Genomic DNA, 24,000 nt, shown 5'->3' with positions numbered 1-24,000 from the left:
AGAAACTCCGAATCTCTTATGCATTTTTTGGAACCTCCCAACGCATCATAAACTCAATCTTGGCCGGGTCTACCAAGATTCCCTCCTGGTTGACGACGTGCTCTAAAAAATGCACCTCACGCAACCAAAATTCTCATTTGGATAATTTGGCATAAAGTCTCTCCCCTCTCAAGGTCTCTAACACCTCTCGTAAATGCTACTCGTGTTGCTCCATGCTCTTGGAGTAGACCGGAATATCATCGATAAAAAAAATCACTGACCGATCCAGCATCGGTCTGCAGACCCGGTTCATGAGATCCATGAACGCCGCTGGGGCATTGGTGAGCCTGAAAGGCATCACCGTAAACTCATAATGAACATAACGAGTTATAAAGGTTGTCTTCTATACATCCTCCTCCATGCCTCTCGTCTGATGGTATCCAAACCAAAGATCAATCTTGGAAAACCAAGATGCACCACGAAGCTGATCAAAAAAATCATCGATCCTTGGAAGTGGGTAACGGTTCTTCACCGTTAGCTTATTCATTTCCCGATAATCGATACACATCTTGTACGTATAGTCTTTCTTTTTCACAAACATGATCGGTGCTCCCCACGGAGAACTGATCGGACGGTTAAAACCCTTGTCTAGCAGCTCCTGTAGCTGTGTAGATAAATCCTACATCTCATGCGGTGCAAGGCGATACGACACCTTGCCTATCGGAGCCAAACCAGGCATCAAATCAATCTGAAACTCAACTTGCCTCTTGGGAGGCACTCCCGGCAGCTCCTCAGGGAAAACATCGGGAAAATCCCACATAATGGGTACCCTACTGAACTCTGACGTGGCCTCAACCCATGTATCTGAAACAAAAGCCAGAAACCCAGAACACCTCTACTGTAGAAACCTTTTGGCCATCGTAGCTGAACAGAGAGTTGTTCAATGTGAAGCTCTCTGACCAGAAATAATAAGTTCTCCCCTACTTGGGGTTTGAACTCTCACCAACCGCCGCTCACAATCAATCACAATCCTATTGGGCCCCAACCAATCCATCCCGATGATCACCTTCAATCCCCTCAAGGGAATCGATACAAAGTCAATAGTAAACCTCTCACTTAACATGCTCAGAACATAACCTCGGAAGACCTTTGAAGCACTCACAGTACGACTATCCACAATCTCCACCTGCAAAGGGGAACTCAGAGTTCCCGGAGTGTCTCGTAACTTCTTATTGAGCGCAAAAGACATGAAGGATCGGGTAACCCCCGAATCAAACTAGACATGAGCAGACAAACCATTGACCAAAAAGGTCCCTATACATGATCATATTAAACATAAGCATAAATATAGGAAACAATAAACGATAAGACTAGAACACATACCAGTCACAACATCTAGCACAGCACGAGCCTCATCGGTCGTCAATTGAAACACCCTACTCTTCACCATAGGGGCCTCCGTCTTGTCCTGGCGGTCGACCGTAATCCTCAAAGTGGTTGGTGCGGGCGCCACCACTGCTCTCCCGGTCAATCTAGGACAATCGACCTTTTTATGGGCGGTCTGATTGCAATGGAAGCAAATCAGACACTTTTGGGGTAGTGATATGTGCATATTTAGCTATATATTTAGTGTAGATTCTTCTTATTTATTAACTAATTATTTGCACATTATGGACAAAAGGTACTTAATAGTGTTTGAATTGTATTATCATTTCCTTAGTTTGAGTTCTAACACACCCAAAAATGCACCCGAATCCCTCAAACCAAGGCTCTGATACCAACTTGTAACAGCCCAAAAACTAGGACCATTTTTTTTATTTTAAATAAACACAAAAATTACAATCTTCACATTTTTCCAAAACCATTCATTAATAATAATATCAAATCTTCAGAGTAACATGTCAAATCGCGGAAAACTAGTGAGGAGTGAATGTTGTGCCATCAAGTTGGGCATTTCCCCTTAGTATCGGAAGTACCTGAAACCACAATCAAACAATTGTAAGCAAAGGATTAGTGAGTTTCCCAGTCATATCACATACTAACAAGAAAATATGCAAGTGCCATGAGCTACCCCCATGGCCTTTACACATAATGTCAAGGGCTAGATCCCGATGTTACATATGTGTGCCATGGGCTACCCCCATGGTCTTTCCTTGCGATGCCGAGGGCCAAATCCTGATCTTACATTCAAGTGCCATGGGCTACCCCCGTGGTCTTCCATACTATTATCACAAAAGTCAACAATATTTTACATAATAAGAAATGGGTCGAAATTGGCGTCTTCGACCCATGAACATGGTGAGAAGACTCACCTCAATCTGCTGAAAAATGCTAACTACTCGGATACTGATCCGAAAGATCCCACACTGAACATATACAAATTACCCTAATTAGGAAATGGTAAACAAACATAACCATGGGCCTAGATTCCATCCAAACTCCTAAGGGTATGGCCTATTCTCCTCACCCATAATGGAACTAGCCAACCTTGACCCTTAACTCCCCTACTAGGCCTCAAGGCCCATAAGGCCCAAATTGAGTCGCTAAAGTCCCACAAACCCAAAATCTAAGGCCCGTCTAACATAAATAGGTCAAATCCCAATAGCTAGCTAAAGCCCAAAAGTCCAAGGCCAATCGAGCTCCAAAAGCCCACTAAAGGGTGTGCGCTCAACGTACGTTGCATACGCTCGGCGTACGAGTCCGCAAGCCAGTACACGTTGTGTACACAATGGTACGCCCGAAGTAATACGATGTTTACGAACTTAAGTCATTAAGTGCTTATTTCTTACAACCCCTCACTCCAACTTCCAAATCTCGACTAAATTGGGATTCTAAGACATAAAGTTGGCAACTTTATGCCTTAGCATGTCTTAATGGAGCCCAACATCTACTTTTTCTCATCAAATCTCTCATTAAGGATCTTCTTTCATGCATGGGCTCCTTTCCATCATCAAGAAGACATTTTTATGTATCAATAGACTCTTAGGAAATGATTGGAAAACGAAGTTCTTATGCAAATTGGAAATTTTGGACATAAATAATGTCGAAAACGAAGTTCTTATGCAAATGATATGACCGTTTTAAGAATATGAACAACCAGGTAAAAGCACACCACCTGATAGGTGTCAAAACCCGACTTCAAATGAAAAACGAGACGTCTTAGGAAATGATTTTTTATTCCTGGTCAATTTTCCCATGAGTCTCATTCAGTTTAGGAAATTATCATGTTCCTAACTTTTTACACCCGAAAATACTCCGAGCTGTTGAGGATAGGGTTAGACGGCTAAGGTTTACCTTCTTCCCTAAGTACTCTTCGTATGACCTGTTGAATCGTTTATGGGTTTTTATCAAAAAGATAGTTATATCTTTAGAATCAGGTTTTGAAGTAGTATTTGATTCAAAAGCTAACTTTTCCACCTCATGTTGTCTCGACTCTTTTACGAAGTGAAAGTCCATAAATATAAACGAAAAGTGCCTGAAAAACACTTACAAACACTTAGTAAGGATAACTACGGTATTTCTTCATGACTAGAAATTGAACCGTCTTTCTTATAAAAACATATAGTATTTGATTTAATTAATGAAAACGTCGCCTCTCGAAATTTCCCGAAGGCCTATCGCCTATCTAGGATAAGCTTTAAAAGTTAGGATTGATTAGGACCATCAGATCGGATTCCATATGGACCCTTGGATAGTAATGGAACTTACTACAAATAAAGGGGAGCGGTTCCCTCAATTTCACACCTCTCTCTCCTGATGTAAATCTCTCTCTCTCTCTCTCTATTACCATTGTTGCTGTGAGCCACTGTTGGCAGCCCGTCTCCGCCTTGACGGAGATCCATGAATGGCTGGAACATCCGACTGATGTTGTTTTTTCCGTCGAGTAATCATCGACACAACTCCGATTAGTCTCCATCTTCCGATGAACAACTCTGACGAAGCCAAGACCGCCGTCTGCCGTCGCTGGAGTAGTTTCCAGACATATTTGTGTGGTTTTCCGATCAAAGCTCCGACTGGGTACTATTTACACTGGTCAATAACACGATTCACTGATCAAAGTTACTATTCAGGAGTACGAAACAACCAAATATTGAACAATCATTTTCTCTTCGGTTTCTCTTCCACCGAGGGGGCGTGGGAGGGCGGGGGTAAATGCAGTAACTGTTTATTTTTATAAGGATTATGACATTGTTATTAAATCTATATCAGCAATATGTTAAATAAATGATATAATAGGATTGTATTGTAAATAAATCTATTTCAATACCAAATGCAATAGCCTTACTGTGGAACTTCGAATCAAAGAATATTTGCAATAAGATAGATTATTGCTGGAATAATAACCAAAAACTTGTTATCAAATTTAGGGCTATTAAAATGATTTAAATTCATATGAGGCTTCTATTCATCAACTTAAGTATCATATTATACTAAGGAAGACCTTTCTCTTATAACCATTAATTGCAAGAGCGGGAGAATTATGTATAGATCTATACGAATTGACGCCCCCACCTATGGTTTCTAGCTACAAACTTGACGGTTGAGTCACACTGGGTGATAATTGTCTTTTCTACTACATTGATGCCCTGATGAAGCGTCAAGAGAGGCATATCGGTCTGAAATAGCTCGACTATGGCACTCACAGTGAATGGAATATGTATAGGAAGCTTGAAATACCTATAACATATAAAGGAATATATGATACTTGAAATGCCTATAAGGAATATCTTTTTATCAAGAGCTTAGTTATAGAAGCCAGGATAATAAATATGCATTTATATATAGGATAGTATTCTATCTATATATCTAAATAATGCTTTTCGATCTCAAAAAGTGTACACCAACTCTAATATAGCTGTACTTTAGGGAGAAAGTATGATTTGATTCAGCTATTACAAACTTGTGAACTCACCAACTTTTTAGTTGACACTCTTTCAAAATGCATGTATTCTCAGGAGGTTATGTTGTTGGAAGACATACTACAAGGATGATCATGAGATTGTAGTCGTCTTTTATATTTTAGTATTTCCTCGTTGCCAATCTGTTAAGGCTTGTTTTGTACTTTTCTTGTACCTTGGAATAAGGTATATTATAATCTACTTATTTTAATGAATAAAAGTACTTATTCTACTATCGTATTGTTGTATGTTCAATGTATGCTTATTAATGTGATCCATGATGTCGTCACACCACCCGGTGTTTCCGCCGCCAACTAGGGGTGTAACAGTATCCGATGGTGATGAAGATAAAGAGTGAAGATGGTGCGGGGATTTCGATTGTTCTTGATGACGATAATGATCAGAGATTGGGATACAAAGGTAATGTTGGTGACAAATGAAAAAGCGATAGAGAGAACGGTGGTTTACTGTGGTGATGTTGTTAGCATTTTTAGGTTTGATGATGAATAAGCAAAATGAGGATGGTGTTGATTCATTAGAGTTGAAGGCAGCGAGCATGGGGATAAGGAAAAGAGGGAAGAATAGATATGTGTGTGTATGTGTGAATCTAAAACTGTTTCAAGAAGGTACATGTGTCTATGAGTATTAAATTGTTTCAAGAATGTTTATGTGTGTGTGTGAATTAGAAATCGCTCCTTCTTCCTCTGGTTACTGACCCTCCATCTTTCTTAATCAGACAAACTCGTGCTTGCCACCATCTTTGGATAAAAAACTGGAGCTGGAGGAGACGAGATCGGAGAACTGACAAGGTTCTACAATAGGAACGATGGCAATTGGTGAGCTATTGTAAGGATTTACGTTTAGTGACTTGGGTTTTGATGAACAAGATGAAGATCAGATAAGAATTATGATGAAGAAGATGAAGATCAAATATGTGTTTGTTCTTGAAATAGAGGTTGAAGATTGAAGAGCACAAGCACCAAGAACGCGATTTTTTTTTTCAATTCCAAATCCAAGCATAACATTTAGTGTGTGTAAATGTGTGTATGTATGTGCGTAATTGTGTGAGTTTTCTTGAGGAAGAATACAATATGAGATGTGTGTGTGTGCGAAAGAGAGAGAGAGAGAGAGGGAGAGAGAGAGATATATGGGGGTGGGCCCTTTATTATTTTTTAATTATTAAAATAAATAAATAAATATTAAATTAAAAAAATTAAAAAAAGAAAATAAATACACCAAAGGTATTATAAACATTTTAATTTTCAGAACGACCTAATATATAGCGAAACTAACTAAAAAAGACCACTAATTTAAAAAAAGTTACAATTAGGATCAAAATCCAAAAATATACATACCGCAGTGATATTTTTTTTCTAGTTTTGTCAAAGATAAAAGACTAACCTGCACAAATGGTCCCTGTGGTTTGCTCAAAATTGTCATTTTGGTCTAAAAAAGTTTTGACTAGCACCACATGTCCAAAGTTTTCATTTTGTTGCGATTCTAGTCCAATTTGATTTAGAAATATTTAAAATGACGGATTTACCCTTGGTACTTTCTTTTTCTATTTTTTTATTTATTTAAATGTTTTTTTCTAATTAAAAGAAAAATAAAAATAATCTCTCTCTCTCTCTCTCTCTCTCTCTATTCATATATCTATTTTTGTTCCAGTTTTACTACAAGGAAGGGTATCGATGGTTTTGACACTGGCCCAAAATGCTCCCTCCGTCACTCCCCGTTGGAATCGCCAGAACGAGCACCACCGGCTGCCACCATAGTTCTCAGCCCACTCCGTCCTCCCCCTGTCGTACTCGATTGCCATCAAACACCCCAACGTTGATGCTGCCTTCCACTTGTTGCCTCCGTTCCACCATTCACCTGCCATTACCTTCCACTAAAAACCACCGACTGTAAGTCCACCATGCAAAAAACCACCACCAGTCACAACTACCATCTCCAACTTCTATTCTTTTGATTTTCTCCAATTCCATTTCTACTACAAGAATCTTCAGGGTGTAGGACTATGTTCAACAAACAGATAGAAGCAATGTGCCCTCCATATTTCTCCATTAAAGCATTCTACATTCTAGGGTTCGAATTACCCTCTCTTTGTGGTGTGATTTTACCAGATATTGAAGGTTGCCCCGAAAACTTTGATTTAGGTGTGATTAGGGCTCGAAAACCCTCAATTGGAGAAACAATGATAGCGTACCTGCAACATGCCCTTTTTCGCTATCATCGCCACTGAACAACCTCTCCGGTGAAGATGATGAAAGAAAAAAAGATGACGGGTCATTTGATTCCTCGGTTTGGCCCTTTGCGATTCACATAAAAAAATGGAAATGGGGACTTATGTAGTAGCATCAACAACATAACAGAGGTGGTCTATGGTGGTGACCAAGAGCAGCTCTACAGTGGAAAGAGGCTGCCCGACAGCCTAGCGGCTGCTTCCTTTTTGCTCATGTCAGCAGTGGTTATTGGAGGGGAAGAGGGAAGAGGTAAGGCAGCAGGTTGGAAGGTTGCTTGGAGGCTGTTGTGTCACCAGAAGGAGGGATAAAGGGTTGTGAAGTGGTGGTACACAATGGCAGAAGGTGGCAGTGGGGTGACGAGTGCTAGCTGCCACGTTTTCCTTTGTGTTTCTTGGAAGAAAATGGACCAGAAAAAGGATGGAAGGGAGGTATAAGGGTAGTGTGTAGTGTTGGAAATGAGAGAGAGAGTGTGTGTGTGTGAGAGAGAGAGATTATATATATATATATATATATATATATATATATATATATATATATATATATATATATATTTATATTGTTATAGAAATTATAAAAATAAAATAAAAAATGAAAAATTTCTTTTAATCAAAAAAAATATTAAAATAATAAAAAAAACTGACAAGAAAAAAATAAGGACAAAATAGTCATTGCAAAAAAGTTTATAGAAAACTGCATTAAATTCGCAACAAAATAAAAAATTTTGACCCATGATGCTATTTTAAACTTTTTTGAACCAAAATTGCAATTTTCAATTAATCATAGAATCATTTGAGAAATTTTGTCAAGATAGAAACAATTTTTTTTTTTTATGGCAAAGGATAAGGGCAAGAAAATAAAACCGTAAATACCGAACACGTAACGCTTCTAATGCCTATTTTGAAAAATGACAGAGACCAATGCCGTAATTTTGTCAAGAAACTATCTTCGGCTCGAAGTCATAACTTATAAATAAATAATTTTATTTTAAATTCAATTCATTTATGTAGAAGCGGTGGTCGGATTTCTGCATTTCGTCTAACTTCCTCTCCAATCGCTCCAGTTAGTCCGCTTTGAACGATTTCCACCAGTAAGTGCTCTTTGATCTTCAATTAAGCGTTTAATCGAATCACTTTTACGGATTTATTAAACCCTAAACATTTTTATGCAATTTTCTCCAATATTTCGTATGGATTTCTTAAGTGATGGCTTGATTATCATCCTCGATGCGTAGAACTTGTATTCTATGTTTCTAACTAATGATTGCTACCTCGTATATTGATCGTATTAGTAAATACAGCGATAGAATTTTGGCTTTTACAGCTTTTGCAGTTTGTGAGCTTTTTTTGATTAGTTTGTTATAGTGTTTGTGCTTTTATCTTGTTCTTGTCCGATTGATTCTTTGTTCCTTCAGTTCAATGGCATCTAGTTCTCACAAAGGCAGCAATTACTATGGTGCTGGTTCATATAGATCAAGGTATTTCTGAATTGTGATTCTCTCAAGTTCTATATTTTTTCAACAAGTTAATAAAAAAATTAAAGTTTATCCTTTTTTTATTATGTTTTAAATATTTCTTGTTCATAATTTTTGACAGAGAAGGGCTTAGCACTAGACCTGTTACTAATTCTGATGAAATCCAGCTTCGCATTGATCCAGTTCATGCTGACCTGGATGATCAGATTGGTGGCCTCTACAAACAAGTTAGACAGTTAAAGAATGTAAGTAGCTTTTTTTCTTTTTAATAGTTTTCTTGTGTTCTTATGTTACAATATTATATAAACTGCATAATCATGGCTTATTCTTAAATAATTTAACAGGTAGCCACAGAGATTGAGTTAGAAGCCAAAAATCAAAATGAGTTTATCAATCAACTGGTATGGAATTTATCTGATCCTTCTTGTAGTTTCTTATTTATTATTTTTTTTCCTATAATGATTAAGTGGCTGATTAACGAATGAATGATTATGACACATTTTACAATCTCAATCTTTAAAAGACTCACGTTTTTAATATAGTTTTTTTATTCTAATTTACAGCAAATGACATTAATAAAAGCTCAAGCAGGGGTGAAGAACAACATGAGGAAATTAAACAAGAGTATCATTCAATCAGGAGCAAACCATGTTCTTCATGTTGTTCTCTTTGCACTATTTTGTGTTTTTCTCGTTTACATGTGGTCAAAATTTTGAAGATGAGGTTTCTTTTTACACCATGAATTAAGTTTTGATGGAAATTGAAAGCACAGTTTTAACAAATAGACCATTTGTGACTTGAAAAAAATATTAAAAAGATTTTGGCAGTGTTTGTTTTTATAGAGAAGGGAAATGTTTGTAGTCTTTTTTTCATGTCTGTATAAAAGTATGTGGATAGAAGTGTGTATTTTATTACTAAATAAAATAAAATAAAATATTTTTAGAACAACAAACACACACTCCATACATATTCCTAACCTATTTATTTTGTCTCGAACGGAACATGAACCCTCAAATCTATGGTTGGAAGTACTTTTTACTAGATACTTTTACTAGATACTGTTTGAATACAAAACTAAATAAAATCATCATCTGCTAACATCATACATGAGTTATTACAACAACCATCGTTATCATATTTGAAAATCATCATATTCCAAAAATCAATAAGAATGATGTTTAAATTCAAAATAAAATTAACAATAACAAGAAACAATTCAAAATAAAACAAATAGAAAAAGGAAGGAAAAAACATATAAAAAAATTAAGAAAAGAACTAGAAAAAACGACAATTCAATATACATTGTGTTGTGTATAGGTACTTTTCTTGTAAGTTCTGTGTCTGTTTTGGTGCTATTTGACTCGAGTGCGAGTCGATCTTTTGTGTCCCTATCCTTTAGTCGTCACATTAGTGTCAGACGCGAGGCGTTGAGTCAACCATTGAGGGTTTCTATAGCCGACAAGCATGCGGTTTTTGCCAGTGATGTATTATGGGGATGTGTATTAGAGATTTTCGGTGTTGAAGTCCGGATAGATCTAGTGTCGATAATGATGGGTGATATCTGTGTCATAGTGGCATGGATTTGTTGAGCCAGTTTGGAGCTATGATTGACTGTGAGCGTCAGATGGTAACCATACGAGACCCTAGTGGGCGAGTGCTTATTGTGTATAGCGAGGGGACTAGATCTGGATTAGCTTTCTGTTCTGCTGCTAGGGCGAGGCAGAGTTTACAGCATGGATGTATGCGATATTTAGCATATGTGACTGATACGAGAGTTGGCACTGAGAGGCCGAGTTCTATCTCCAATGTTTCGATTGTGTGTGAGTTCCCGGATGTTTTCCCCGAGGAGTTACCGGGTGTGCCTCCCGAGAGGCATGTGGAGTTCTGGATCGATTAAGTTTTGGGTGCGGTGCCTATTGCTAAGGCACTTTATCGCATTGTGTCGCTCGAGATGCAGGAGTCATCCTCGCAGCTCCAGGAGCTGCTGGGGAAAGGTTTCATTAGACCGAGTAGCTCACCGTTTGGAGCGTCGATCCTTTTTGTCAAGAAGAAGGGCGGTTCACATTGGATGTGTATCGATTACCGGGAGTTGAACAAGCTGACAATCAAGAACCGATATCCACTACCGAGGATCGACGACTTATTCAATCAGTTGCAGCAGGGGGCATCTTGATTTTCCAAGATTGATTTGAGATCTGAGTATCATCAGATGAGAGTTTGCAAGGAGGATATCTAGAAGACGACCTTTAGGACTCATTATGGGCGCTACGAGTTTGTGGTGATGTCGTTCGGACTCACCAACGCACTGGCAGCGTTCATGGATCTCATGAACCGGGTGTGCATGCCCATGTTGGATCGGTTGGTGATCGTGTTCATCGACGATATTCTAGTATACTTGAGGTCCAGAGAGTAGCACGATGAACATCTTCGGGAGATTCTTGGAGTATTGAGGACAGAGAGGCTTTACGCCAAATTCTCCAAGTGTGATTTCTGATTACGAGAGGTCCAGTTCCTAGGGCACCTCGTTAATCAGAATGGGATTTTGGTCGACCCAGCCAAGATTGAGACAGTTATGCGATGGGAGGTGTCAAGGTCCCCATCTAAGATCAGGAGTTTTCTTGGCCTGGCAGGCTACTACCATAGATTTATCAGAGATTTCTCCAAGATTGTTGTTCCTCTTACTAGATTGACCATGAAGGGTGTTACTTTTGCTTGGGGGCCCGAGCAGTAGGCCTCGTTCTAGACTCTTTGCCAGAGATTGTGCGAAGCTCTAGTATTGGCCCTTCCCGAGGGAGTGGAGGAGTTCGTAGTTTACAGTGATGCATCTATATCTGGGATGTGTGTTGTGTTGATGCAGAGGGGACACGTGATTGCATATGCATCAAGGCAGTTGAAGCCTCACGAGGTGAGGTATCCCACCCATGATTTGGAGTTGGAGGCGGTGGTGTTCCCCCTCAAGATTTGGCGCCACTATCTATATGGTGTTCGGTGCACCATATATGCAGACCATAAGAGCCTGAAGTACCTTATGGATCAGCCCAACCTGAATATCAGACAGAGGAAATGGTTGGATGTAGTGAAAGACTACGACTGCGAGATTTTGTATCACCCTGGCATGGCTAACGTGGTGCCGACGTACTGAGTCGCTGAGCAGTGAGTGCTTCGATCTGAGACGTGTGCATGAGGTTGACGGTGTAACGCCTCGACTCTTAGGTGATAATTTTATGGCTTTGATTTTCATATGTTGCAAGGTCTACTCGACGAGTTGGATGCCCTGACTCATCGAGTAGGAGCGGTTTGGGCCACATGTTTAAGTGACCACTCGCCGAGTCCAAGATAGGACTCGACGAGTAGGAGCTGAAGGATGAAACCCTAATTTTCGGGGTTTTTGCACCCTATTTAAAGGAACATAAGCCTCCTTCAGCCCCCTTATAGCCTCTTGAGAGTCCAACAAACCCTATTCCATGTGTATGCTTCATTCTTTTGTGTTTTAAGCTTTGGAAGGTGGATCTTTGTAAGAAGATCTTGGAGAGCAAGCGGCTAGAAGCAAGGAACGTGTGGGGATTTGATATCTACCTCAGTTAGCATCTTTTGGAAGGTATCAAGTCGTTACCTTGACCTCATCTCATCCTAGATCTCATTCGGTTAAAGATTAGGGCTTTTTTAACATAATAAGAAGCTATTTTTGGGTATGAGATAAGATATGAAGTTGTAACTTCATATTTGAACTCTCTTTGGTCTCTAAGTCCATAAAGCTCTCAGCTTTAGCAAGTATGAACCTCTCCTTAAGTATGAAAATCCATTTCAAGCTTGGTTTTGACATTATAAGACTTTAGAGCCTTGCATGCACGTAAAGTTTGCAACTTTATGTGATAAACATGCCTTGGGAAGCTAAATCTGCAATATGAAACCTTAAAAAGGATTAAAAAGCATCTGAATGGATAGTGGACTGAAGGGACTCGACGAGTTGCATGGTCAACTTGGCGAGTCCGATGAAGATTGTCGTGCAAGGACTTCTGCATGGACTCGGCGAGTCAATGGGGTGACTCGGCGAGTCCACTTGGGTTCTCCCGAAGTTTGGACACGCTTAAACCCGACGAATTGCAGGAAACTCGACGAGTCAGTGGGGGGTTTTCCCGACTACTCTAGTTCTGGAAGGAATCGACGAGTTAATGACTGCACTCGACGAGTCGAGTCAACATGGATTGTTGACCTTGATCGTTGACCTTGAATTTGGCCAAGGGTTGTCTATTTGACTTCTGGGGCATTTTGGGAAGTTGGAAATTTATGAGTATGTATCATTGGTGGTTATAGGTGTTAGAGTTTGGGGCAGTGTTTCGGGAGCGTGATTTCTTGGTTCAGTTCGGCATTGCAAGGTGAGTTATCCTCACTATATCAATAGGGTCTAAGGCACCAATGCCGGCCCTTATCGGATTTGTATCCAGGTTTATTGCACGATATGCTTTTATTGATTTACATCATGGTAGTTAGGATGGTGATATGCTTATGCTTAGTGACCCGGTTAGGTCGGTTCCTGGTTATAGAATGAGGCTATGTTAGTGACCGGTTAGGTCTGTATCCCGGTTATTGGGATGTTGCTATGATCAGTGATCTGTTAGATCAGTTTGACTAGTATATGATGTGAGCTAGCGTATGATATTTATGTACACATGTTCGTTTGGTTGGGGGTTGGGTTAAGACGGTCCTGCTTTGTGCTGTAAGCCAACATAGCCGACAAGCGGTTCGGATGGGCTGTAGGCCCTGCAAGGCGGTTTAGTTATGCCAAACGCTCGGGAGTAGTACAGATAGGCTGTAGGCCCTGCGAGGGGTCCAGTCAGGTTGAAGGCTCATTATGCATACTGTAGACTCAGAGAGTGGACCAGGTGGACTGAAGGCCTGGTGTGGGCGGACCAGTCACATTGTTGACTCAAGATGCATGGCTGTTCTGTTTACTTATATGTTATATGTTATGGTTATATCGAATAGCGTTGGTATTTTGGGGATAACTCACTAAGCCTTCGAGCTTACAGTTTTAGTTTATCGTTTCAGGTTCAACGGATGACTGCGGGAAGGCGAAGGCGTGACTGTACACTTCCTCGATTGATGATTTTGATTTCTGGGAACTCTGATGTTTAAACTATTTTGAAAACAAATTGTAATAACTGAATGGTTTTAAATGATTTAAAAAGTTTAAATTGGCTCAAATTTTATGGATGTTATAGAAGGTGATGAATCCAGTCTTAGATACCATCCGAGAGGCCCATGCGGTGGCCATGAGACCAGAGAACTGTAAGAGAGAGCGGGTGATTGGGTAGATTTCTGATTTTGAGACCGATATCCGTGGGCTTATGACCTACTATGGGTGGATCTGGGTGCCATATACGGGTGGAGCTCGACGTGTTTTGATGGAGGAGGCCCATAGGTCGAGATTCTCGATCTATACGGGAGCCACCAAGATGTATTTGGACTTAAAAAGAGATTATTGGTGGCTCTGCATGAAGAGAGGTATGGCATGGGTTGTCGAGAGATGCTTGACTTGTCATCTGGTCAAGGCAGAGAACCAGCGCCCACATAACCTGTTGTAGCCTTTAGAGGTTCCCCGGTGGAAGTGGGAACATATTTCCATGGATTTTATCACCAAATTACCAAGGACCACGCGAGGTGTCGACGCGATATGGGTGATTGTAGACTGGTTGACGAAGAGCGCTTAGTTTCTGGCTATCAGTGAGAGATCTTCTGCGGAGAAGTTGGCCAAGATCTATGTGCGAGAGGTGGTGTCACGGCATGGGGTGCCAACATCGATAGTGTCATATCGGGATGTACGTTTTACTTCCATGTTCTGGAAGAAATTTCATGAGGAGTTGGGCACCCGGTTATATTTCAGCACCGCTTACCACCCACAGATCGACAGGCAGAGCGAGCGGACGATACATACACTCGAGGACATGCTACGTGCATGTGTTATGGACTTCGGAGGAAGTTGGGACACTTACTTGCCCTTGGATGAGTTTTCATACAACAACATCCATCATTGCAGTATTGGTATGCCTCCCTTTGAGCTCTTATATGGGAGGAGGTGTCGGATTACCATCTGTTGGGGAGAGGTAGGGCAGAGAGTGGTGAGGAGCATAGAGATAGTGCTAAAGACGGCAGAGCAGATCCAACAAGTCAGGTAGAGGTTACTGACAGATCAGAGTCATCAGAAGAGCTACACCGAGTGGCGCCATTCAGAGCTAGAGTTTCAGGCCGGAGATTTTGTCCTCCTGAAGGTATCCCCATGGAAAGGGGTGATCCGATTTAGGAAACAGGGTAAGATGGGCCCTAGATACATCGGTCCTTTTAGAGTGATCGCTCGAGTGGGTAAGGTAGCTTATCGGTTAGAGCTACCTGTGGAGTTGAGTCAGATTCATAACACCTTCCACGTGTCCCGGCTGGGGAAGTGTGTAGCCGATGAGATGAAAATGGTTCCTTTAGAGGATATTCAGGTTGATGAAAGCCTGAACTACATTGAGAGGCCGATATCGATCTTGGACAGGAAGGTGAAGGTCTTAAGGAATAAAGAGGTGTCCCTGGTTTAGGTCCAGTAGCAACATCAGAAGGGATCCGAGTGGACTTGGGAGCCGGAGTCCGAGATGCGAGAGTAGTACCTAGAGTTGTTTCCAGAGGATGACTTCGAGGGCGAAGTCTAATTCTAGTGGGGGAGAATTGTAACATCCTGACTCCCAGGTATAATATTTAATTATTTACATTCTTTATTTCAGAGGAACTCGACGAGTTGGATACCCTAACTCGCCGAGTAGAGGAGTTAATGGCCGCGTGATTTCTAAAGTCTACTCGACGAGTTGGAGGACCCCAACTCGACGAGTAGGTGTTGAGTGAGAAAACCCTAATTTTCTGGGTTTGTTTCCTATTTAAAGGACCTTAATCCTTGATATCCACCTCCCTCGTCATCTTAGAGCTTTGTGAGAAACCCTAGACCAGTTCCACTTGTTGTGTGTGTGTGTCAGAGAGAGAGAAAGAGAGAGAGAGAGAGAGAGAGAGAGAGAGAGAGAGAGAGAGACAGAGAGATCGAGATTAAACTCAGTTTGTGCTTTAGAAGGAGATTTGGAGAGCAAAACGGATTGGATCGATGAGGGACTTTTGGATCCAGTGTTCTTCAGTGATAGCTTCTGTTTGGAGGTAAAAAGCTACCATCTTGACCATTTCTTTTTTTAGATCTCACTCTAGGGAGTTTTAGGGTTTTCTCCCATCCATCTTTTGGTTATTGAGCATGTCATAAGATTGAAACCTTAGATCTTGACTATAAGAGGTCCTTTGAGCCCAAAGATCCAAGCTTTATCAAGTTAGAGGCAAGCATTTATGCATTAAACCCTATAATAGAGCTTGTTTTGGCATTTCGAGCCCTAGATACCATGCATTAAACCCTATAATAGAGCTTGTTTTGGCATTTCAAGCCCTAGATGCAATGCATGGACGTAAAGCTTGCAGCTTTACGTGGTATTTCAGCCTTGGGAGGTTGAATTGAGTGTTGACTTCCGTTGACTTTTAGGGTTTGGTTAATTGTGGACTTTGGAGACCATGGAGGGGTAAAATGGTATGTTCACCCTTTTGAGACCTAGTAGAAGATTCATAGTGGTGGTTATTACAAATTGTTGATTAGAGATAATTATATTATGTAGGCGGAGTCTAGACTGTTCATGGGGGTACTAGATCTACTTTCTTACTTACGAGCTGAGTCTTCTCAATATACTCACCTGAGTGGTAATACTGAGTGACCATTGGGTCTTATTTGAGTTATCGACCGGAGGGTCCTATGTGCTTATATTGATTTATGTGATATTATGCATTTTGTTTTTGTGATATATGTTATATTATTTTGTGCTTTACTGAGTTAGGACTGGAGGATCCAAATCGAATTGTGAGACCGGAGGGTTTTCACTGAGATATAGGACTGGAGGGTCCAACCCGAGCTGTGAGACCGGAGGGTTCTCACTGAGACATATGACCGGAGGGTCCACACCGAGTTGTGACACCGGAGGTTCCATGCCGAGTTATAGCCACAAGAGGCTTATTATTTGTGTATGTGGTATTTTGGGGAACTCACTAAACTTCGTGTTTACCGTGTTATGTGTTTTGTGTTTCAGGTACTTCTCAGGATCGCGGGAATGCGTCGGCTTGATTGTACACACATGTTTGAGATTATGTCGAGGATTCTGTGATATTATCAGCTGTTTTGTTAAATCGTGTTTTTGATACTTGATACATGGTGATTTGAGAAAAAGTGATACTGTTTTTATGTGATTTTAAAATGAAAAATTTGTCTGAAAATTTACAGTGTTATAATTAGTCGGTGCGCGAAAACTGACCCGAAAACCATCATTAGGGAAGTTACCTTTTTTAAAAAAGAAAAGGTAAATGTCACTGTAGCTCTACGAAGTTTCATCTTTTGGTTTAAATGGCCCCTTTCGTTTTTTTACATTTAAGGGGTACGAAGTGTAGTTTTACATATTCTTAAAGCCATTCTATAGAAAACGAAGGGGTCAGCCGATTAACCCCATCCTAGTCAGGAGGTATGAAAAGGTACGCCATTTAAAATTTTGTCACGTCGCTATTTCCATTGCCACATCACTTAATGATTTCAATAATTGACCTTTTGACCTACTTAACCCTTTTGAAAAGGACATATTCATTCGTCGCTATCTTCTTCCCCTTTCTTCTTCTACTGTTTCTCTCTAAAATCGCTGCTACGACACATGTATATGAAGGTCGATATTTCATTTTGCTGGCATTTTTACTAGGTACCCCACAATTAGTTACTCAGATGGAGCGAAGCAACACTTTAAAGATGTCGATTTTGCAGGAATGGGCTTGAAGGAATTTCTACTGTTTATTAAAAGATTCACAAACGAGGAATGTGTGAATGTGTACTTTTGCATGCCCGATATAGATTTTCCTGATGGATTGAGAATAATAGCCAACGAGAAAGACTACTAGGAGTTGATTCAAGTAGGGTATGACGGCGGATGTGTAATCCATATTTACATGGATCATCTTGGTGTCAATGCCCATCAATGGATAGTGGATGACCAAGCTGAAGTATGCAGTCCTGAAGACAAGCAATCAGGTGTAGGGGGAATAATGAGGACTTACATGGCATAAGAGCTTTTCAGAGCAACATTGATGACTTTCAAGGTAATATACATGATGACCTTGGACATGTTGATTCCACTCCTATGAATAAGACCATAAATGATGTTTCTTTGAGCAAGTTATGCCCCAAGGTGCAGTCAATCCCGTCAAGTCCTCCTCATGAAGACCCATATTTTTGTATGGATGACAATGACACAATTGTTGAGGAAGTAACAACTTATAATAAAAATGTTCGTTGGAAAAAAACAAAAACATGTGTTAGGTATGAGATTTGAAAGTGCAAAACAGTTAAAACATATGTTGTAATTATGTTGTCGTTAATGGCTATCAGTTGTGCTACAAGAAAAATGGTAGTAGGAGACTTTTAGTTAAATGTTGCTCTGGCCAGTGTAAGTTTATACTTTGGTCCTCCTGGATGAGTGAAGAACAATCTTTCTAGATTAACTCACTTATAGATGAGCACAATTGTGCAAGAAATTTCAGATTGGGATCAATTGTTAGCTATGCTTAGATTGACAACGATTTTACAACTGAGTTGTTAGGATGCTTAAGGAAGAGGTCAAACAAAATTTTGGAATAGATGTAAGTATGTGATATTGTAGGAGAGCAAAGAAACGTGTCATTGAGCTAATTGAAGGCATACTTGTTGAGAACTACTCAAAGATTTGGTCATATGGTGATGAGATAAGAAGATCAAACCCTTGATCAATAGTGAAGATTGGTGTCAATAGTATGCTTGATGGGAAGACTTATTTTAGTAACTTTTACGTATGTTTTGAGGGACTAAAGCAAGGATGGAAAGTTAATTGCAGAAGAGTAATAATATGGATGGGTGTTTCTTGAAGGGCTTATGTATTGGAGAGTTAATATGTGCAGTTGGAAGGGATGCTAATATTCATATATTTCCAATTGCTTGGTCAGTTGTTTGGGTGGAAAACAAAGAGATTTGGAAATGGATTTTGGAGAATTTGAAGGATGATCTAGGAATGGTTGAGGTTCGTATTATAGCATCATACCCATAAGAACATTCCACTGATTTCATGGTTCCTTTCATCTTCATACCTTCAATTTCCAACGAGAGAAGGACAAGCAAGAAAAAACAAGGTAAAAATGGTAAAGGATCTATCTCAGTGGTATATATTTGAGGCTACAATGTGAAATGATGAAAATACCCCCAAGTTCCTCACTAACTAACAAGACTATACTAGCGTTAGTGTTATTAATTTTTTTTTTTTTATTTAAATGTTAAACTAATATATAGCTTAGTTAAAGATATATTAAAAATGTTATTAAAAATACAAGAAGTTATTTAAATGTTTATTATATATATATATATATATATATATATATATATATATATATATATATATATATATATATGGTAACTAATATATAGCTTAGTAATTAAAAATGTTTATTTAAATGTTAAAAGGTAATATATATGTTAGTAATTACATTGTTTAACATTAAACAGATCCTAATTAACAAAAGTCATCTTCTCAATTACATTAAACACGATTACATATTCATTTATACAAAATGCCTGCTTAGACAGGATTTCATCATCCACTTCAAAACGATAACACCAAAAAACGGTTTCAGGTACTAGACAACAATCTACATAAACCCTAATAGACAACATTGCACATTAACACAAAAGCACAAATAACCTAAGACAAACACATCGAGAGCAAACACCACTGGATTCACTATTAGATTAGATTGTGCATTTTCTCCACGAGAAAACCAAACGTCACCCCCATGAGTCCCACCACCACAACAGTCATAACTTGCATCTTCTTGTCGTTACGATCAAATCGGTGTTGCACAATGAGCATTTCGACCCTTGATATCACATAATCACACCCCATTTCCTCCTTAATGCGATCCATCTCCACCTGTGTTTCTGCTATTCTCTCCCCACAATTGCAGAATATTGTGTGTATGTCATTGAAGTTGATCCGGTCTCAAGAATTTAATGAAATCAAATCTGGTGACGTTGGTGGGGTAGCCATCTTGTGAATCTCGTGAAAGGGATTGTTGTCTCCGTCTTGTCGGTAAATGTTTGGCTAAAAATGGGTATAAAGCTTTAGCGTTTGATTTATTAAACCATCCCTTTTATAAATATTGGGTCCAATTGAGCCTTAGGGGCCAAGCAAATGATTCAGCTCAACTCGGTGACGTGTAGAGCAAGTTGATTCAAAGTTAACTCAGTACATGACTTGAACTATGACTTGACTTCGAAACTTCTTAAAACAGGTTAATGGACCATTTTAGCCGGTAAAACTATACTTTCGTACCCCTTAAATGCTAAAAAAACCCGAAAGAAATCATTTAAACCAAATGGTGAAACTTCGTAGTAGGGTAGAATGACATTTACCCCAAAAAAATAATAATAACATTTGTTCCGTACATTGGTTGAAAATTGAGAACGTGTCGAAAGTTAATAATATTAAAATCTATCAAAGTTAAAAATAATTATTACATGGTATGACTATAAAATCAGGGGTAGATACCATGAAAGAATTAACTTAAAATAACAAAAATATATATATCCTAACAAAAATGAAAACAATTTAAAACGTCCACCATGTTTTCCTTCCTTCTTTCTAGCTAGCTTTGGATTATTTATTTGCATTGTCACGTTTTTATGGAATATATCAGAAAATTGCCCTATCGTCTTCTTCTGCTTCTGTTCTTCTTTGGGAGATACGTGTTTGATTTTAGCATTTAAACATACACTTCTCTTTCCTTTTCTTTTGCCACCTATCAACCACCGATCAGATTAAACCCCCATTATTTTGACTATTTATAATTCGACACTATTGTCTTCTACCAATTATAATTAGACAACATTAATATATTTCTTTTATATATTATAGTTGTTTAAACCTTTATAAAATAGAAATAGTAATATTTCATTATTTATAAACATCAACCAAGAGACCTTCGGTGAGTGGTATGATATCGCTTAATACTTAGGAAGATTTGAATTTTATGTTGTAAACGTATTAAACATTAATTTTATGTTAAATATAACAAATATATATTATTAAGTTATTAACTTTGAACTTTTTTAGTTAAAAAAAGATGAATCTAACTAAAAAATTTGAACCGGATTGTTCTATGTAAAAAAAAAAACAAGAAGAAGAATACATCATTTAGTCAAAGGAGATCTATTAGTCTATTAATTTATCCTTAAACACATGTTGAAATACCATCGTAGTTGAAAATCAATTGTGGAAGAAGGTAGAGAAGAAGTTGCATTGCGTGTTCACTAGTAAACATGGATAAAGTTTATTAAACTGTAGAAAAACCTATCTAAAAAATTCATACTATTGTGGAAGAACATAAAGAAAGAAGAAGTTGAACTCAAGTAATATGTAGATGAACACATTGATAATAATGATGAATGATAATAATGATGATAAAGAAGATCTTTTAGTAAACATGTATAATCTTAAAACTAAAACATCTAATGAGTAAATACATAATGTTGTGACATACAGTAAATTTACAACATGTTTGTTATCAGTTAGTTTTAAATTTAGTGATAGCAAATTTAGTTAATAATATTTTATAAAATTTTTATAAGATCTCACTTTTTAATTTTGCACAAATCTACAAAATGTCTGCGAATATATTAGAACTTTATAAATTATAAACTTGTGATTCAATTATACTTTTGTTGATGTTGTTATTTAGACTCGTCTCCGAAACTTAAGAAGCATAAAATGAGTGGCGACCTTTTATTACGGACAAATATTGATAATTTCAAGATCTTAGTGCTCCAAGATACCTGCAAAACTGCAATTTCTAAACCCTATCAAAAACCATACACAGATTTACACCATAGTTAACAATATCTTCTAATTAATCATGGAAGGTCGGGAAGAACTTGCATCACCCATCGTCGCAACAAAAGTGAGCCCGTCGGCGAAGAAGGCACTGCTGATTCTCAACTGCATCCTCCTGTCCCTCGGAAACTGCGGTGGCCCATTGAGCATGCGCCTCTATTTCCTCCACGGCGGCAACCGTGTCTGGCTCTCCGCCTTCCTTGAAACCGGCGGTTGGCCGTTCATCTTAATCGTCCTTCTCGTTCTTTACTTTTGCCGGCGTTGTTCAACTTCACCCACGTCAACAACCGTCGTGTTCATGCGTCCTCGGCTGTTCTTCGCAGCGGCCGTCATCGGTGTTCTTACCGGCCTCGACGACTTCCTCTACGCCTGCGGCGTTTCCCGCCTCCCTGTCTCCACCACTTCCCTCATCATCGCCTCCCAGCTCGGCTTCACCGCGTTCTTCGCATTTCTGTTAGTGAAACAGAAATTCACGCCGTATTCTATCAATGCGGTGATGCTTCTCACCGTTGGAGCGGCGGTGCTAGCGTTGCATACCAGCAGCGATCTCCCAAATGGAGAGTCGAGGGCGGAGTATTTAAAAGGGTTCTTTATGACTGTAGCGGCGGCGGCGTTGTATGGACTGGTGTTGCCGATGGTGGAGATGACATATAACAAGGCAAAGCAGGCGATAACATATACACTGGTGTTGGAGATTCAAATGGTCATTTGTCTATTTGCTACAATCGTTTGCACAACAGGGATGATCATTGACAACGATTTCAAGGTACCAAGTCCTTTGCATGCAAACATATCATTCTAAATTCTTGTATTTTAATCTAAATCGTAATAAACAAATCATCTTTCCCATAAAAGAAATTGATTAGGTCTTATATATTGTTGAAAAAGTGATGAAGTTTTCCGTCATTTCACTTCGAGTTTAGGATAAAAGAACGTACTTGTGTTGGTTTGAAGGCTTGTCTATTTGAATTACGTTCATATTACTTTAAGTTATTGAGTATATATACTTTCTCTTCTTTTAGGCGATTCCAAGAGAGGCGAAGGAATATGAACTTGGTGAAACGAAATATTATGCAGTGTTGTGTATAAACGCAATTTTCTGGCAAAGTTTCTTCTTGGGGGCTATCGGAGTGGTATTTTGTGCATCATCGTTGCTATCAGGAATCATAATCGCTGTACTACTTCCGGTGACCGAGGTATTGGCGGTGGTTTTCTACAAAGAGCATTTCCAAGCGGAAAAGGGTATCGCACTTGTTCTATCTCTTTGGGGATTTACATCTTACTTTTATGGCGAGTATAAAGTGATGAAAACGAAAGACATAGAAAGAGAATCTTTGCATGATAGATCGGTGGATTTGCCTCAAATTAATTACTCTTCCGTATGATTTGTAATTATTTTATGTATTTTTGGATGTTTAGGTTGTTTTATTTCAACTTATATTTTTTTTTTGATGTTAAAGGTTGTTTTATTTTACATTATACTCTTTTATCACAATGATATATTCAGATTAATGCTGATTATTAAGTAATATGAAAAACAAATTTTATAACAATGTACATTGAGAAAAACACTATAACTACACAAAATTTTCAATCTAAATATTCTTGACAATTATCAGAGTTTCTACAGACGGAATTCTATTAACTCAAAATAATTTGCATTTCTAGATTAATTTTGGGTTTACAATAAATGCTAACTATAAAATGAGCAACAATGAAAAATACAAAGAAATAAACTTATTCTTCTAGAGTAAGTTCTTGTGCTCCCACCTTCACACCTACATTGGTCATGACATGAACATACAAAACATGAAAATATCTACAACATCATACCATTATATTCTATGAGTTTTCATTTATCATAATCTTTCTTTTAATCTTTTTATATTTCCATACACTATCTTTATATTCTTTTTTCCTCAAACTCTAATTTATTTTCATTTTTTCTCATCTCATCTATCTCTTATATTCTCATCTTATGTTATCTATATCTTCTTCTTTTTACTCGTGTCTTCTCATATCCCATTTATCTCATCTCACCTCATACTTTATCTTCTTTTCTGTCCTTACCTCTTTCATTATCTTCTCACTTCATTTATTTCATCTTGTCCCATACTCTTGTCTCATCTTGCATCTTTACTCTTCTTTTACTCTGCATTTTATTCTCATCTGGACTTAAACGAGCCAATCGTATATGATAACATCATCTATCATCTACGGGAAATAACATCACACTAACATTACCGGGTTGTGACTCCGTTTGCAGAAACAATTTTCTAAAATAGCTTCTGATTTATGTTTTATTCTAATTTTCAGTAATAACGTTCTTGTTTTGCTAATGTTTTCAGAAATTCTTTTCTAAAATAGATTTCAAAATCAAGTGTTTAACAAATTTTTAA

General features: G+C 38.5%; 2 protein-coding genes across 2 annotated transcripts; both read left to right on the top strand.

Moving 5' to 3' along the window:
• The first annotated feature begins 8,055 nt into the window (after positions 1–8,055).
• On the top strand, positions 8,056–9,440 carry LOC111908918 (bet1-like protein At4g14600). The gene is made up of 5 exons (XM_023904707.3): positions 8,056–8,210; positions 8,535–8,597; positions 8,716–8,839; positions 8,939–8,995; positions 9,158–9,440. Exons 2-5 carry the CDS (start codon positions 8,539–8,541, stop codon positions 9,308–9,310), a joined length of 393 nt encoding a protein of 130 aa, XP_023760475.1. The 5' UTR covers positions 8,056–8,210; positions 8,535–8,538; the 3' UTR covers positions 9,311–9,440.
• A 12,011-nt stretch (positions 9,441–21,451) lies between these two features.
• On the top strand, positions 21,452–23,095 carry LOC111908924 (purine permease 3). Its single transcript, XM_023904711.2, has 2 exons — positions 21,452–22,367; positions 22,624–23,095. Exons 1-2 carry the CDS (start codon positions 21,624–21,626, stop codon positions 22,984–22,986), a joined length of 1,107 nt encoding a protein of 368 aa, XP_023760479.1. The 5' UTR covers positions 21,452–21,623; the 3' UTR covers positions 22,987–23,095.
• The last annotated feature ends 905 nt before the right edge of the window (positions 23,096–24,000 follow it).

Source organism: Lactuca sativa, chromosome 6 (genome assembly GCF_002870075.4).
Source record: "Lactuca sativa cultivar Salinas chromosome 6, Lsat_Salinas_v11, whole genome shotgun sequence".
In the NCBI taxonomy this organism is placed as follows: domain Eukaryota; kingdom Viridiplantae; phylum Streptophyta; class Magnoliopsida; order Asterales; family Asteraceae; genus Lactuca; species Lactuca sativa.
Note: the sequence above shows the minus strand (reverse complement) of the source record. Positions and strands in the feature narration are given on the sequence as shown.